General features: G+C 40.9%; 2 protein-coding genes across 4 annotated transcripts; one reads left to right on the top strand and one right to left on the bottom strand.

Moving 5' to 3' along the window:
• Window positions 1–495: 495 nt before the first annotated feature.
• Window positions 496–3,394, top strand: LOC135643703 (uncharacterized). 3 transcript variants are annotated; one of them, XM_065161014.1, is made up of 4 exons: window positions 496–653; window positions 2,463–2,630; window positions 2,843–2,923; window positions 2,991–3,394. In XM_065161014.1, exons 1-4 carry the CDS (start codon window positions 607–609, stop codon window positions 3,160–3,162), a joined length of 468 nt encoding a protein of 155 aa, XP_065017086.1. In that variant the 5' UTR covers window positions 496–606; the 3' UTR covers window positions 3,163–3,394. The 3 variants fall into 3 exon arrangements, with proteins under 3 accessions (XP_065017086.1, XP_065017084.1, XP_065017085.1); XM_065161012.1 differs by having other exon boundaries at window positions 533–691; XM_065161013.1 differs by having other exon boundaries at window positions 535–688.
• An 878-nt stretch (window positions 3,395–4,272) lies between these two features.
• LOC135642203 (pre-mRNA-processing-splicing factor 8A-like) lies at window positions 4,273–15,780 on the bottom strand. The gene is made up of 26 exons (XM_065158144.1): window positions 15,551–15,780; window positions 14,618–14,741; window positions 14,397–14,489; window positions 13,708–14,098; window positions 13,022–13,487; window positions 12,126–12,916; window positions 11,931–12,016; window positions 11,637–11,819; window positions 11,089–11,403; window positions 10,685–10,989; window positions 10,143–10,597; window positions 9,864–9,990; window positions 8,922–9,166; window positions 8,713–8,836; window positions 8,408–8,597; window positions 8,208–8,315; window positions 7,790–8,043; window positions 7,037–7,653; window positions 6,844–6,950; window positions 6,490–6,744; window positions 5,922–6,395; window positions 5,648–5,809; window positions 5,359–5,556; window positions 4,971–5,249; window positions 4,636–4,878; window positions 4,273–4,532 (listed from the first exon to the last, which is right to left on the bottom strand). The coding sequence occupies exons 1-26, from the start codon at window positions 15,778–15,780 to the stop codon at window positions 4,341–4,343; spliced, it is 7,014 nt and encodes a 2,337-aa protein (XP_065014216.1). The 3' UTR covers window positions 4,273–4,340.
• Window positions 15,781–17,104: the final 1,324 nt, after the last annotated feature.

Below are 17,104 nucleotides of genomic sequence, written 5' to 3'. Positions count from 1 at the left end.
CAAATGATTTGTATCCAAACCACTATTGATTATAGTGGTAGTACTAATTATATGGTTTTAAGAAGATTATTATTCTTTGAATTACTTACATTTAATCGAGAGGATGAGTTCGTTATGATTTTATGCTAATGTGGCCGCCAATAGCAGCATGTCTTTGTTTTGTACTAGTTACCTAATTGTTGTTTAGGTCTTCCTCGACGATGAACACCCAATCATCATATCATCAACTCACATGACCCGAGATTTAGGATACTCGCTTCTTTCAAAATAGAAGATCGGAACCACTGACTACACTATCCAGGAAATAGAAATGGAAAACATCATCACTAACCATTTCAATTATTTAGAGAACAACGAATCAGTGGGCAGGATTTGGTGTGATGAGGAGGGATTCCGCACTCTCACTCACTGGAAGAAGAGGAGTGAGTCATTTGGGCCGCTTCCGTTGGGGGTTTAAGTTGTCTTGGTTTTTAGCGCACTCCGTTTATGTTGGACCGGTTCGGTCTGGTCACCAACCGGTTGCCGCCTATATAATGTAACGGCGGCCAGCGTCCTGGGCGATTCCCCAATCCGTCGGTGGCGGCAGAGCGGCGATGAAGGAGATGCATGACGGCGGCGATTCCGACGCACCGGAGGAGCTTACTGCCGCCGAGGTCCAACTTTGGCAGATCCTTCCTTGCCCTTTCTCGTGGTTTACTTCCCCAATTTTCTTCATCATCTGTCGGCTAAAACTGGTCGTTTGCTTTTCGGTTCGGGAACCCTAGGTTTCAACTAGGGTTTCAACGTAGTTATCGTACATCCGTGAGGAAATAATTATTTGTTGGATATGCCTATAGATTTATGGTGATTTAATCGATGATATTTTCTTTCTCTTTATTTGCTTTCTGAAGTAAAATAAGATGAGATAGGTTTCTGGTCATGTCGCCGACGTGATTAAGCATTGATGTTGGATGCTTCTACTAGGAGCTCAAATGCCACATTGTTTTAGGTATTTTTAGCTAAATGAGATGTTTGCTACGATTCAAAAGCCACAGCAAATGCAACATCAGATGGAAATAAATCGAAAATTTTAAGGTACAGGAGGTGCTGGATTTTAGATGCTGGGGAACCCTCATGCTGCCTTTAGTAGCCCAATCCATAATCCAGACTGCACGCAAAAAGGATATGGCAATATTTATGCAAAAACACTTCTCTTGAATTAATCAGTAATAGTTCATATAGCCGATACCCACATAGTTGAGATCGACAGCTTTCTGTTGTAATTATTGGATCAGACAGTTTATGCAAGTATTAATGTGCAAATCGAGGATTCATGTGCTACTGCACATGGGGACATGCTTCTACATGAAACTAGTTTTAATGGTACCAAGACATTCTCAGGTATGCTGATTTTGAACAGCCAGTTTCGGTGGCATCAATGCATGCTGAAGTTTGCTGGTGCAAGTTTGTGTCAGCCTATTCTGAATTCTTAGGGTCAACTTTTTGGTTGTTGCATACCTGTATGAGCATGTATCCTGCCATAGTTAAAAGAGTTATGTTGAATGTTTCTTTCATATTAGGTGTGTCTGCATTAATTTTATTGAGTTGAATGTGGAATGCAATAAACAGTGCAATTGGACATGTAGCTCAATAGTTTGAGCTGGCATTAGTTTTCATGCAGCACTGCATTAAGTTTGTACGCAGGGCAAATACTTCTTTGAGCTGTCTCGCTCTTCTGTTAAGAGTTATACATGTCCTATCTGAAGATGCATTCATTATTCTGAAAATATTGTTCTATCATCTGTTGAGTCGAATAGCTATTTTGGACTGTTAATTTCTTCTCTTAGCTTAGCTTCAATCAATCATGCTAAGAATGCATACATGACTTTTATTGCCTCACCAAAGATAAATTAAAATTTTGCTTTGCATTTCACATAATTTCGGAATGTATTTTTTTATTGAATATATAAGTTGTAACCAAAGCTTGCCACTATCTGAAGTACGGGAAGGATGCATGTGAAATAATTTAAAGCAAATATGTCTCAGATGTAATCTTTTTTGGAGGCGCTTTTTGATGAACATCTTATCCTCAACATGAGAGCATTCAATTCATTTCTTGGTACAAGTTTCTGTAAATTTGAATTCACAAGATAGGATGGTCCTGCATATTTGTGAAATATGTTGTGTGGCTACTTCTGTGTAGTATTGTTGTATTGTGGTTTTCAAATATGGTTTTATCAACGTGAAGATAGAATTGTCAACATGCTAGTTGCAGATTGGCTAGGTATCTTGACATTCTTATGCTACATAAAATGTTGAGGCCACTATGCCATGTCATTTACTTCAATCTTCTTGTTTTTACATGGTTTTAACTGTACATAATCTTATTTAAGTATGTTGAAGATGTAGTTCTGGTCCTTCCTTTCTTTAAAATATATGAAAAATAGTGCGAACAAATGAGTGAGTGGACTTGTTTTTTGAAGGGTCGCTCATGAGAATAAAGAACGTAGGAGACTATGGGCGCAGAGAAAGACTCAACCAAAACAGAAGAAAGGTGTAGAAGCTGAAGAGACTGAACAACCAGATGACGCACCCAGTATACCAGGAATGCTTCCAAGCAACATAGTTGCTGTTCTTGCAGCCCGTGAAAAGTATGCCTTTTTGGATTGCCTCGTGTATTCTCAGGATTGAATTTTTTTTTAGTGGATCACTGTATCTGGTCATCACCATGATTGTTCATGGTACCTGAATCCTTCTTCTGTTATATTATTGGAGTGCATCATGCACTTGTAGTAATTCGATGAGCTTGCTTATCAAGAGCAAAGAAACTTTTTTTAGTGGAGAACTAAATTTCTTTCTACAGGTTAACGTTCTCATCAGACTCTGAGGAAGAAATTGTAAAGCAGAAAAACACTAAAAGAAAGAAAAAGAAGAAAGCATTGGGGTAATTGTTCCTCTTCCTATTTATATTATTTATGAAATATTCTGCTAACCAGTTGGTTTATCTTTAGGCCTGAGACAATTCTCCTGAAGGACATTCCTCCTCCCCAATGCCTGGAAAATTCCTTGGAATTTTTGAAGAGGAGAAAGATGCAGGTCCCCAGATCATCTTCCATTCTGAAGAATGCGGACCAGGCATTGCGTCTCCTTTCATCAAAAGGTAGCTTGCGGAGGCTGAGTTAGCGAATTTGACATTGTTTTAACTCGTAGTATCCAAGATATTAGCACCGGGGCACCTTACCTTAATTTGTTGGCTTACAATTTACGTATTTTGCAACCTTACTTGGAGTCTTGCAATGCAACGTGAGAACAGCATATTATTTGGAATTGTATCGAAATTTAGGACACCTTAGGAGGGTGGAGGATGGTTTTTTATGTTTGTGAATTAATTAATCTGGTTATATAGTTGATTCAATTTTCTCATTTGAAGGTAAGATTTGATTCCAAAATCTTACAATAAATAATCAAGATACTTTAAATTTAAGTTACTTGACATTTTTAATTTATTTTCAAATCAATTTTGTAGATATAAAAATATATTCAATCCTTAACACTTATAAAGTAGGTTAAATATATTATTATCAGTTTAATGTTTCGTATGTAAGAACACTTGTCGGATTGAATCAAGTTAATGTTTTAAGTTAAATATATTATTAAATTTAAGTTAAATGTTTTATTATCAGTTTAATGTTTCAACGTTAGTTATTATTCTTTTGGATATGAAATTAATGGGACGATGAACCTAACATCAAATTTAAGCTTGTCTCATATAATATTATTATTATTATTATTATTTGCTATTATAACCTTAGTGCTTTTCGTATAAAAAAATTGTTGAGGATGGTTTCGAATCCGACTTATTAATTTAATGATACAGAATCACATATGATTAAAAAAATTTAAATATAAATTGATAATAATATATTTATCTAACCTTATATGTCAATTCCAATTAACTAAATCGGAATGAGGTGTTGGTCTTGATGGGATATTTTATGATGATTACAGACAGCTTTATATACTAGTAGAACAAATCGGAGCTGTGAGGCATTGCAATCCGTGGAATGTCAGAGACCAAGAAGAGTGGGGAGGGAACTCGAGCTGCAACAAGCAAAGACACCGATTTGTCTTACCATGTTGAGAGAACAGAGAAGGCAAAAGTGAGAGTCGATGGTGATAAAGAAATATTCTAGAATTTTCAGGAAGCAGAGTCTTGATGAGCTCAACATCAAGTATTCCATAACATAAAAATCTGAGAGGGGCCTCTTTCACGGACAACACCGAGTACAAAAGTGGAATACAAACGTCGGCTCGCACCATCATCCTACAGGCTCATCGCCTGCCGCTCGCTATAGACCCAACTACGAGAAGGCATCCTCCCTGTCTGCCTCTGCTGCGCCCCCCTCTTCCAGATTAGTGAACTCCAGGAAGTGCGTCGGCCGGTGATCCTCATGGTAGTAGTCCCTCGCGGTTCCTAGCTTCACGCCGTATCGCATGCTTACCGTATGCTTGACTCCCATGAAGTTGTAATTCCAAGGGCCATCGTCCGGGACCTGAGATGCCAACCGACAAGCCAAAGAAACACCCGCGATTCAGCGACCCATCGCAACGTAACATAATAATGTGATTTGGAGAGAGAGAGAAGATTTTATTTACCATGTAGAAGCCCAGGAAGCGGTCACTGAGAAGCATCTGCACTTTCTCGTAATGCGTTGGTAGATAACCGTGGGGATTGCTCCCGGTATCCTTGTTAACACGACCCCATTCGTAACCGGATGGGGTCAGCTTGTAGGCAGTCAACGAGCAGGATCCTGGAGTGAAGCTGCAGGTCAAAATAATGCATTTCTCGCCGTCCCACTGCTTATTGTTCTCGAGAATCCGTGCATGAGCAGTCACATCCTGCACAAAATACAAAAAACAAAGGGAAAATTGCATTTCCTCACCCAATGAATGCACGGCCAATATCACTAAAAGCAACTAAAAAATCCAACCTGCGGAGATAGCTGAGGAAGCTCGTTGGGCTGCGTATGCATCCATCCCAGTGGTTCTAGGTCGTTTAGAACGTCGTGCTCGGGTAGAGCCGACGGCAGATGCACCTGCTGGTGAGTCCCCCATTGCGGTGGCATAACTATGCAGCGGATCTCCTTCACCCGTGGGTTATCCTGGGGACTCAAACCATAAAGGTAACCAGAAATCTGAGTTCTCAAATCTGCTATGCCAATAAACTTCTTCAAGACGTTCTTAGGGATGATGTAAGTGTATCCCGTCTCCTGCTCATCACAAACCACAACAAACAAGGAAATGTAAATAAAGACCGATTCAAGTCGTAGCTCAAGGATGACTTGGATATTAGAAAATCGAATTAGTTAGTAGTAGTACCTTTGCGTCGTCTGAGTTCACATAGATGTGACTAACACGGAGATGAAGATTTGCAGCTGAGATAGCTCTCACGCGCCAGTCGGTCTTGGAACCGAATGCTTGCTGCTCGTATGGACTAGTTGTGGTGACTATAAGCTCATCGCCATGGACGTTCGTCGTTCTTGATGTAACCGCTGTTAACCGACTATCTTCTTTGGCCTACAACAGCCGAGAGAAAGCCATCCATTACGAACTCAAAATACGAAATAGAATTTTAAGCAAGCAAAGCACCCATGAACGAATACAAAACCTGTTTCTCGATTTCGGCCATCTGTTGTCTCTGCTGCGAGGGTGGAGCAATCTCCGCACCGAGTATTATGTCACGGATTTCAGACTGTGTTAGCGCAGATGTATTCACATTATTCTTCTTGGAGTAGTCTGAAAGAATGAGGTCTCTCAGTGCGACTTCCACCTGAATCAGATCTTTCCCTCGTTAACCCATAACATTATCTTTACATGGTAAAGGAAGGAAGGCAATAATAAAAGGCGCTATCGAATGAATAATTCATTCTAAGGAAGGTTACCTTCATCCACTCATCGTCCGTTAGAGAAGGCCAGATATGGTGAGGTTGGGTGATGACGGTCTTGTCAGGCTTCAGTAACATCTTTGCTTTCTCATTGTTCACGTGCAGCGCCCGCAGAATCAATATGAGACGGGAGAAGGCAGTGTACGATGAGATAGTCTTCAGCCAATCATCGTAGATATTAAATAGAACCATCTGAGGTTCGGTAGCCTTTAAAATCAGATCACCAAACTTGTCGATCTTCAAGCAAGCCTGGAAAGGCAACTGTAGCTCACTCCCCTTGATTACGATGTTGGGGAAATCGAGCAAATGGACCTCTAGAGGATCCAGCATTCCTTTGCGAGTGACGATGATTTGTTTTGGTTGCTCTTCCACTGGCAATGACCGCACAAGAGCAGCTACTTCTTCTGCGGTTTTCCACTTGGCCAGCTGACCCAGCCGTTTCTGCCCTGCCCACACGCTCGTATGGATGACCTGCAAGATACCAACCAACCACAAGTCTGAACCTCAACAAAATCAAACACAGCTCAAAACCAAGCTGAGCTAGGTTTTAAAGAAATCGGTAAACCTTCAGAAATAGCTGTCCTGTTCTCGGATTGAATATAAAGATGGCGCCATTTATGGGCTTAGTGGTGAGATTTCCCTCGAAAGTTCGATGTATTGTTACTCTATACACATTAGTGTCGTCGACAAACCATTTAATTTGGCTGCTGAAAATTTCTCCGTAGTTTTGTGACGAAAGATAAGGCTCGGTTGGCTCGGATGAGTACAACTGTAGACCTTTCCTTATGCGCTCCCTCAGGACATATAATGCCGGATTTGACTGCATGAAAACATGAGAGAGAGTAAGCAAAACAATTGAAGGTCGCAGGTAAAAGAAGAAGAAGAAGAAGAAGAAGAAGAAGAAGAAGAACTAATATACCTTCATAATCTTGTTCATTGCTTGAGCCAATAAAGGCTTCGACCCAGGGAACCAATTGCCGAAGGCTGAGTGAAGGTTATATGCCAAATCTAATCCGATCATGACGCCTGCAAAAACACACAAGAAAGATCATCATTTAGCAACTTCCCAAATGACCCCATAAGATACATGTGCCGAATGCGGCAATCGATACCAGTGGGTGCCGGATATATGGACATGTTGTCCGTTGTGTAATCCATGAACTTGGCCCTAGCATAACGTTCTATGTCATGGGAATCATAGTCCCCCCAACGAAGTTGCACATCGATCCAGTATTTATTGCTTGCTTTTTGATCGAAAACATCCTTTGACTCGGCAACCAGGCTTGGCTTGGACATGGGCCATCTATGTGCAGCAAAGAGAAGAATATCAGCACAGGAACTGTTCATCTTGTAACTTTTTCTTGGGTGTATAGTCTCTTTTTGCACCGTCTCAATCTCCAGTGCATCCAACTCTTGATCCAAAACTTGACAAAGGTCCATGACAACACTCTCATGAATCTTTTGCCAAAGATGAGCACGAAATATCTGGATCAAAGATATCTTCAAAGTAGGAATTTTTCCGTGCATAAATATTCCCGTCAGATCAAGCTGCACCTGGAAGCCCACATACACGTTTGCACGATTTATGGTGGGAGACCACCACAAGGTAAACCTGCGGTTTGGAATTTGATTTAGACCCGATCGTTGCGCGTTTGTAAGTTTCTTGTACTTCATGGACTCCTCGAATCCAGATGCCTTCTCCCAGAAGAGACCCTCCCATGTCGGGAAACTGGAATGAATACATAATAATAATAGCCACGATCAGCTTGAAAGAAAAGGTGAATAACAGGACGAATAATACGATGTCAAATGAAATGAATACTTTACTAGGACGATGATGCCCCCCCTCCCCAATTTCTACTTACTATGTGCCTTTAAACAATGTATGTTCCAGAATTCCTTCGACGCCTCCCAGCGCTTGGATCACGTCGGTCCGGTAATTGTTCAAGTTCCAAAGCTTTCCATCATGCCGTTGGTGGGTCCACCAAAATGGATTCTGCTTCAAAACTTGATACTTGTTAAATTCGGTACGAACTCTCCATCCCTTGTCATACGCCAGAGTATGGCGGTCTTTCTGGAAGAGGGTGTTGATTCGAGGAATGCCCCTGTCCCAGGAATCCTACAGCACAGCGCAGCACAGCACGTCAAAACTTGAATTAGTAGTGGCAATGGCGATAGCGGCAGTCGCAGGGCAAACGGATCATCTTGGTTTGGTTGAAGAAATTTTATTTTCGATTAACGTAAGAAGAGTACACCACTGACTCACGGTGCAAAACCAAATACCTCTAGATCCTCGAGTGTCAGCCGTCTATTTTGTGACCCTGCTTCCTGTCTCTTCGATGCGTATTCAGCCCAAACACGCTGTGAATCGATAAACTCACTCTCCCAGGGCTGGAGAAATCAGAAAAAGGCCACCGTGCAAGATGAGCAAATATGAAATATATATATATATTCGAAAACCAAGATGTTTGATTAAACAAAACCTGTATGTAACGGTAAAGATTGGGAATAAGTTGATCTTCCTCATGACTCATACCACTCCTGAAATGTGTCACTCCAACATCTGTTTGCTGGCTATACCGCAGGTCACTCTGTGGGATCAATACGTGACCCATAGACAACATGCCAAGGCCTCCAATCTCCTTTGGCGTGTAAAAAATGACAGGAGGAAATCTGTTGACCAGAAGAAACGTCAGCACACACAGAGATTGTCGTCGTCGTCGTCGTCGTCGACGATACCAGCAAAGTTGGTGAATACAAAAAATAAAATGCTTTTTTTTTTTTTTACCTGCTAGGCATCTTTGAATTTAATCCGATTTTAATACGGGTCTGTATCTTGTTTTCACACTTGACCAGCAAATCCAGCAACTCCTGCGTGTGCACGGTTGCTTCTCGGAAATACGTCATAAGACCTGTCGAACAAGTAAAAACAGTACATAAATTAAGCAATAGAGCCTCCGTATGATATAGAAAGCTAGAGAGTCAGTTTGGGAGTACCAATAAGAGCCGTATTCCATTTGTTAACAATCTTAGTGAAAGTGGTAGATCCTGAAGACATAAGGATCTGCCGTACACGATTCTCAAACACCTTCAGTTGTTCGTCATCGACACGCAAGAAAGCCATCGCTGTTCTCTCTTTGGTTTGCTCATTTTGCAGGTTCCACACTCCATCTTTTGTGTTACCGAAAGCAGCCTCCGGAGCCATTCGTACTTTAGGCAATATCCGAACCTCAAATCCACACCTACAGTCAATCCATTACGAACAACAAACGATGATGAATAAATGTTACCGAAGCTTTGAAAACTAGATTGCTTCTATAAGAAAAAGTTTGATCGCTAAAAGATAGTTCGGTACCCAGAATATCCGAAAAAGGAACAAGAGAAAAGTGAATAAAAGAATAAAAAGCCGTCTTACGAGGCATAATGGGTGTATAGCACTGAATATATAAGTACTCATTTAATAAGCAAAATAACACACTTCATATTTTGTTAGCACCAAAAACAAGGAAAAAACAGTACAAGTTTGTACATAGCTTATACTTACACACATGCTGATACACAGATGAGGTAGTGATAAAAACAACAACTCGAAGCAACAAAGGAACTCTTTCAGAAATTAATCGGTGGAGCTCTCTGCATGGTTGCATCAGATGTGCAAGCTAAATTTAAGGCAGCAATGATGAAGAGCTACAATTTAAGGCAGAGAGAGAGAGAGAGAGAGAGAGAGAGAGAAAATATGAGGGGCAGCAACGATGAAGAGCTACACACGGCATTTGACAATCAAAATATGAGGGGCATGTAATTAAACGTTTTGGGAAAGATAAATTTCAAGCATGCAAAGACATACATAATAAAATTGAAACTACAGCACACCACTCTGATCTGAGTTGCCATAAAACATACTGAAGAGAAAAGAAATGCAGGAGGAAATAGCCTTACATGCTGAAAAGAAGATTTGGATTGTCCTTGCTATAAACAGAAACAAAGCTGTTTTCCCATTCCAATGTCGTGATACTTGGAGGTAGTCGATTCTTCATATCCCAAAACACACTTCGTCCGAGGTTCACTGTAATGTCCAGGTAATAAAGTCACGAACAGATTCATGAACCAATAAAACTTCAAACACACAGCAGCACCACCACCACCACCACCGAGAAAAGAAAGAGCAGAAACTAAAAGCTAAATAGATAGATAGGCTAAGGCGGCAAAGAGATGTACCATCATGTTTCATCAGCCTCATTCTTGCATCTCTTGGCCAACACTTCTTATTGTTATACCCAACCATATTCTCGTTGTTTGGATCAGGATGTTCGATAAGATACCGCTGAATTAGGTCACGTGCCTCTTCACGAGAGAAACGAAACAACATGTGTACTCTATCAATGTAACGGGAATACAATCGAATGGGATGCCTGGTCTCAACTCTGGTGTCTGCATAAGTAATGAATTCATTGGGCATCCGAGAAGGACCGGCAATTTCAGTGGCTCGGGTCAAACCAAGAAGCAACAGATCAAGCACAAGCCCATAATATTGCACAACAAAGGAGGCGACTTGCAGACCGGGAATGAGACCGTAGCTGTTCGTATGGCTCATATCCTTGTATGACAAAACGACATTGTTTTTACCAGTTATATACTCAGCAAGTGATGGTTCGAGAACCAAACATAAAAGCCTGCAAACGGTGAATCGGATAAGGAAATGGAAGTAGGAGTGAGTTTAATGCATAAATTTGCAAGAAAGAGGACGACGAATGATTTACCTCTTAAGCAAGATCAAATCAATTTTCTCCAAGAGCTTCTCAAACTTTGTTTGCAACACCACCACGCACTGGCCATCACTTGCATCCCATATCGCTTGCAAGTTATTTATACCTTGACACCATTTGTACACCAGCAGAGGAGGCGGTTCGGAATCCGCAGGCTTGACCCAATTAGGGAACAGTTGTCGTCTGTCACCTTCGTACCACAAATACTGATCAAGGTACGCATCTGTGATTTTCTCGAGAGGTTCAATCTCATAAACAGGAAGCAGATGACTGTACAGATCCATAAACTCGATGCCGACCTGTGAAAGATGCGTGCGTACGTATTGGATGTTAAATTGCAAAACTGTAAGACGGGTCATGAGACATTAAAACAAACGGCTGGCGGGGGTTTGGTTTACCTCCTTGAAGACACGCTGGCTTGACAAGTGACGTTTTATCCTGGATAGAGCCTCGTGAGGGTTGTCGTATGCTTGTTCGATAAGACCCAATTCTTCCCTTTGCGATTGATTCAGTCTCACTGCCACACTGTAAGACTCCTTCAGCCTCTCTAGTGCAAGCACAAGAAGTTTGGTGTCATGTTTGTACCACAGTGGTGGAAACGGTATAGGAGAAAACTTCCTTGATTCCAGCCAATGGGCTGTCGTGGTGTAGATGACCACAGCTTCTTCCGGGGTGATGTACGGACCATCTTTCAAGTAGTTGTGTTGCCTTTCCTGCAAATAGAAAGGAAATGTGATTTGTCGAACAGGTAAGAAAATGCTTTTGCCCCCAAAAGGGAGCCAAAACATACGACGCCAGACTAGATGTCGAACGAATATAAAGGATGCAAGAACATGAGAAAATAGACAATCGGAGTAGACAAATGTCAAAAGTCATATGATGTGTATGATGGAGAGCCCATCAGGGTGAAGTCAAAGACTGAAAGCAAACTGAATTTGATTTTTACCTTCTCGGCCTTTAAAATTAAACGAGTTAATCTTCCTAGATTTTTTCGACAAACGGTCTTATCCACAGTTGCACCCCTTCTGATACGTTCCCGATTGTAGTGAGCGACATTCGTCCACCAGTCCGCCTTGGATTTTACGTAGCGAAGTATCGTATTCTCAATCGGCACTGCAAGTGCCGGGACCTGAAAGAAACAAACCAGCATGACTCAACCCACGGGAAGAAGAAGCGAACGAGAATCCACGAGATCATACATAAGCTCTCCTCTCCTCTCCTCCACATTAGATTAGCTTACCTTCCATGGTATGTTGGCTTTCCAACAGCGCCACGCTTCACTAAGATGTTGCAAGATAGTCCTCGCCTTGTTCTGCCTAATACCCTCTGCAGAGCACAGAGCGACGAGTTACTAGTATTTTTTATTCGATACAAAGTGGTTGACCAAATCGCACTTATCTTAGAAATTAAAAACATCATTGGTGTGTGGTCTTACCAGGCATCGCATCAAGAATATCATGCATCACAGCAGCCCGGAGCTCCAAATCAAAGTGGCTTTCGACACGTTGCTTCGTAACTGTCTTGGCAACTCCTTCAGAATGACGACCCTGGAACTGACGTGCGAGTAAATTGGCCAACCATCTTTCTAGCAGCGGCACAATCCCACGAAGGAAGAACAACCACACCCTCCACGTGGGTGCCCAAAACCCACAGCCAGGTCCCTTCCCAACAGGACCAGTATTGAAACGATAGTAAATCAAATGCTTCAAATCTTTACACATTCTAATCTGCCGCATGAGACGGTACTTGTAACGATACATACCGGTCAACTGGCCGACATGAGAGAAAATATAGTGCAGGCCATCAGCTAATTGAAAAGCGTCGACGTTTCCCAGGCGGAATTGGACGTTGGCATCGACGACAAGCTTCGTCAGACGGAGTATCTCCCGACACAGATGAAAGGCATTGCCGAACCGCGACTTCTTTCGCTCCTTTGTGGTAAGTGTTTTCACAGGCTTTAAATTGAAATTATAATCAAGGTGAAGATAATTAAGACTTTTCCGATGAATCAACAGATTCAGCATATTGTAACCTTGCTGACAGACTTGCAGCCCTGCCTCCACCCAGTCTAGTTGTGTCGTTTGGAAGAATTTAGTTGCCTGAAGTGACCGGAATAAGTGTTTCTTCTTGTGCGCCTTGGGAGGTCGATGATGCAACTCGTTCAATACAAAACATTTCAACAACTTCTGATAACTGACACGAACTTTAACCGGGTAGGATGGAGGACTGCAAATAATAGCACAAGAGTTAAGAAAAGCAAGGAACTAATTCAATTCTAACGAAAACAAGATGGTGATAAATAAAATACACAGCAGATTCAGCACGACATACCAATGCTCCTTGTACCATTCCGACACAAGAGCTATATCTTCAGCTCGTCTTGTTCGACCAGATCTCATATTAAATGGGTGTGGCGCAAATAGCAATGAGATACCGGCTGCTGTTGTGTCGGTATATATTGGAGTCTCGTGCAGGAGAGGTTCGACTCCTTGGGGAAGGAAAAAATCTTCCTCATCATTCTCGTGTTGAACTTTTTTCCAAGAGATGGGATTTATTAAAGGATCGAAGTAAAACACAGGCAAATCAGGATCCTCGGCTTTTATGTACATTATCATGGGGCCGTGATACGGGCTGAGCTTAACTTTCCTTGGCCTGTTGTTGTACAGATGAGGGAATGCTATCCTATACTCGGTTCTTAGTGGCTGACGAATTATAAGCTTATTGATATCGTTAAATTCATTCCAATCTTCGTCTCCCTTCTCCGTATCACGATACAATGGCTCAAACTTGGGACCTCCTGCAATTATCCCAACAAAAGTATTCGTAAGGAAAAAGAAGGGTGAACAGATCACAACATTAGCACACATCTGTAAAGTGAAATATATATATATATATATATATATACACATACATACATGCAGATCACAACGAATAAAATATTCAAATCTAAAAATACGTAATATGATTATTCACTAACAAATTGTGAAGAAGAACAACACAGTGAGATAGATGTATACCAGGTATGCACATGTTTAACGCTTTGGCAGTGAAGAACGACTCCATATCGAACAAGTAAAAGTAATTGCGGTCGATCAGATCAGAGAGTAGCTGCCCAGCAAGCCGATGAAGATTTGCCATTATGGGAAGCGAAAGATACCACCTTCTGTAACTAGGACCATTTATAAGCTTCGTTTTCACTAGAGGTTTATGATCATAGAACCACGAGTACACAGCAGCATCTTCTTCGTCGTCCAATTCTATCTGAATAGCCTCCAGGGGTTCCACATCTAACAAATTGTCAGCGTAGTCTAACGGAGGCTCCTCATCATCGAAAGGTGGGAAACGCATTCTTTTAAAGTGTCTTCGGTCTCTTTTCTCCCTTCGCATCATGATCCACATCGTGCCCCACTGCCAAAACACAAACCAGAGACAATAAAAATAAGATTCCTACTATCAAGGATTATATATATATATGATGATGATGATGATGATGATGCTTACTATCTTGTTTCACACAAACTCAATCTTATTTAGCAGTTTCTCAAATTACAGTGATGCTTCAACAAAATTTTGACTTTTCGGGGACTGTTTATTGTCAATTTAGATTAAAAAAAACATGATGTGTACTAGGAGGACATGTATATTGCTCTTCGACCTGGAAGCCGTCATGAAGAAGTATATTTTGATGATCAAACAAGACACACACCTGCGCCAGGTATATAGGTTCAGCCACCCATGGGATCTCATTCACGAACGTGATTGCACCAGTTGTATGATACAGGACTTTCACATTGCGAACCTAAATCGAAAAAAGAAAGAAAAATTTTATTTTGTTAGAAGATTTAAGTAGTAATTCCAAAAATTCTCGAAACCTGACCTGAGGAGACATTGCTGATGAGAGGCAAACAAGAAAAAAAAAAGGGGTACCTGCTCCCACGGCATAGGCATATTCTCGAGAAGCTTGTAAACTGCATGAGGAACGAACTTCAAAGCTCCTAGGTATACGCGTTTATCATACCGATGTTTCTTCGACGACATATCTCCATGATCTCTGTCCAAAAAAGGAAAGCAAACAATATCGATTAACTTGAAACTAGGATCGCCATGTCTGTTTATCACAAATGACGCAAATATCAACCATAAACTAGTTGTACTCAAGTTCCCAATATAACAGCACAATCATCCATTCATCCACCTCACAACTACGCCAGCAATAAAATGAAATCATTCATACTGCCAAAAAACAAACCTTCAAATGCAAAATAGTGTGTGTCATTCAATATTTTCATCATACAAAGGGGAAAAGACATCCGAAACACATCTTCTTCTAACAATTCATAGGTTGAAATATATGTCTTCCATCAATATCTACGCTTCGATCCCACTGGGTTAGAAAGACTTTTTAGGTCCAAAGTATCAAATTAAATTCAAACCCTGGCACAAACTAACCCGACAAACCTTTGGTGCAACTAACAATCTCAAGTATATAACCTTAACAGATACATCATAATACATTCTTTTTTAAGCACAATTCAAAATAATAATAATAATAATAATAATAATAATAATAATAATAATAATAAAGGAAAAAAATATTTTATAGTCGGTCAATAAACATAATGAACTCCCACAAAACTTCTGAAACGATTGCTGATAGAACTCACACACTTCACCGCTTGAGAATAGTAGAATCAACATATGAAAGACCGACCATGGGGCTAAAAGTGATTTTAGTTTCTGTAAACCTAAAAACCAATTTTAAGCGTTGTTCATCACACTCTCGCACTAAAACCGACATCTTCCTAGTGGAATCGGAATCAGAGAGAGAACCACAAAAGAGCCCGAGAAAAGGGAGAGCACCTGATTATCTTTCTGACGTGCTCCGGTGGCATATCCTCCTTCTGTGTCTCGACGAACCCAAACTTCCTCTTCTCCCCATATCGCTTGGCGTTGAACTGGTGCCACTTCCTCGCCTTCTCCACCAGTTGCGCCTCCAGCTCCCCTGGCGAGGGCGGTATGCTGTAAGGCGGCTGCACCGCTGGCGGGGGAGGGGCCATCCGAGGCCCCGGCATCATTCCTGGTGGCGCCATCGGAGCCGACGACGACGGCGCGCCGCCGTTCCACATCTTGATCTTTACCCTACGCAAAAATCGGGAGCCAAGGGGAAGAGACCGCGACTTCCTCCTTTGTCTGGGGTTTCGGACTGGAGGAGGGAGAGAGCTCTTTCTAAACGAGGAAGGCGAATGGGACGGAAGCGAGGGGGCGTGTATGGGGGAACGAGGGGATTATTTATAGATCGAGCGGGTCCAGTCGGTCGGGGCGCGAGGAGTCTGCTTTCAGAGTCGTGTTCCGCCATCAGCTTTGTCCGTTTATCATGTTCCAAACGCGAATCTTGGCGGGAGTTTTAATCGGATCATCACGGGTGACGGCGGCTAAAAATCATTTTTTTTCGTGGAAAAATGTAAAAATTTGCAATTTCTCTATATATGTATATATATATATATATATATAGTATATTTATATATATGGAATAGAGATAGGTCTATTGACTATCTAACACTGAGATTGGGGATTGTTGAATAAGATAAATCTAATATTGAGATAATTATCTATAGGCGAATGAGAAAATTATCTTCTTTTTTTTTGCGTATTTCACGGATGTTACCTCTTTTTTCAAAATTTTCAAACAGTCACCAATATTTTTCATGTTCCAAAAATATTGGTTGGTTTTGAATCAAAAAATATTATAAGGTTAGTTTAAAAACACTATATAGTGTTATAACATGGTATTTTATTTTAAACACTATATATTTTTTTTAAAACACTATATAATGTTTTTGAACCAAATATTGATGTCACACTGTTTTAAAATAAAACACTATACAGTATTTTTAAAACACTATAAAATAAATAATAATTGACGAGATGCGTCTAATATTAGGATATAACAAAAATTAGGAAGTAAATAATAATTATGAGATGTATATAGGGCGATTGCTAGGAAAAATATACTATTTTAAGATATTTTTCGAATGATATCTTTTTTATATAATTCCTAAACAGTGACCACTTATTTCAAAATTTTCAAAAACATCTCCCCAAAGCTGTCATGTATTTTTTTCAGCCCAATCCAAAACATGTTTCTGTTAGGATCGAGAGCACTAAGAGGGGGGGGGGGTGAATTAGTGCAGCGGAAATCTTATGTTAATTTAAAAACCAAAAGCTGCGTTCGTTCAAAAACTATTATGATGCAAAAGCAAATTCTCAGTTTGTATCTAGGTGCAGTTTGCGTCTAAGCGCAGATTGCGTTTAAGCGCAGTTTTGCGTCTAAGCGCAGTTTTGCGTCTAAACTCAGATTTACGTCTAAATGCAGATTTACGTCTAAACGCATATTTACGTCTAAACGGAGTTTTA

This window comes from Musa acuminata, chromosome BXJ3-7 (genome assembly GCF_036884655.1).
Source record: "Musa acuminata AAA Group cultivar baxijiao chromosome BXJ3-7, Cavendish_Baxijiao_AAA, whole genome shotgun sequence".
Lineage (NCBI taxonomy): Eukaryota > Viridiplantae > Streptophyta > Magnoliopsida > Zingiberales > Musaceae > Musa > Musa acuminata.
Note: the sequence above shows the minus strand (reverse complement) of the source record. Positions and strands in the feature narration are given on the sequence as shown.

What these genes read in the sequence shown, in the direction of transcription:
- LOC135643703 (XM_065161012.1), top strand. Translation starts at nt 594, where the DNA reads ATGAAGGAGATGCATGACGGCGGCGATTCCGACGCACCGGAGGAGCTT. An exon ending in CTTCCTTGCCCTTTCTCGTG is followed by an intron (nt 692 to 2,462) that starts GTTTACTTCCCC and finishes TGTTTTTTGAAG; the next exon opens with GGTCGCTCATGAGAATAAAG. An exon ending in GTTCTTGCAGCCCGTGAAAA is followed by an intron (nt 2,631 to 2,842) that starts GTATGCCTTTTT and finishes TTCTTTCTACAG; the next exon opens with GTTAACGTTCTCATCAGACT.
- LOC135642203 (XM_065158144.1), bottom strand. Translation starts at nt 15,780, where the DNA reads ATGGCGCCACCAGGAATGATGCCGGGGCCTCGGATGGCCCCTCCCCCG. An exon ending in AACCTATATACCTGGCGCAG is followed by an intron (nt 14,099 to 14,396) that starts GTGTGTGTCTTG and finishes GTGTTTTGGCAG; the next exon opens with TGGGGCACGATGTGGATCAT. An exon ending in GCTTCCTGGGCTTCTACATG is followed by an intron (nt 4,533 to 4,635) that starts GTAAATAAAATC and finishes TTGGCATCTCAG; the next exon opens with GTCCCGGACGATGGCCCTTG.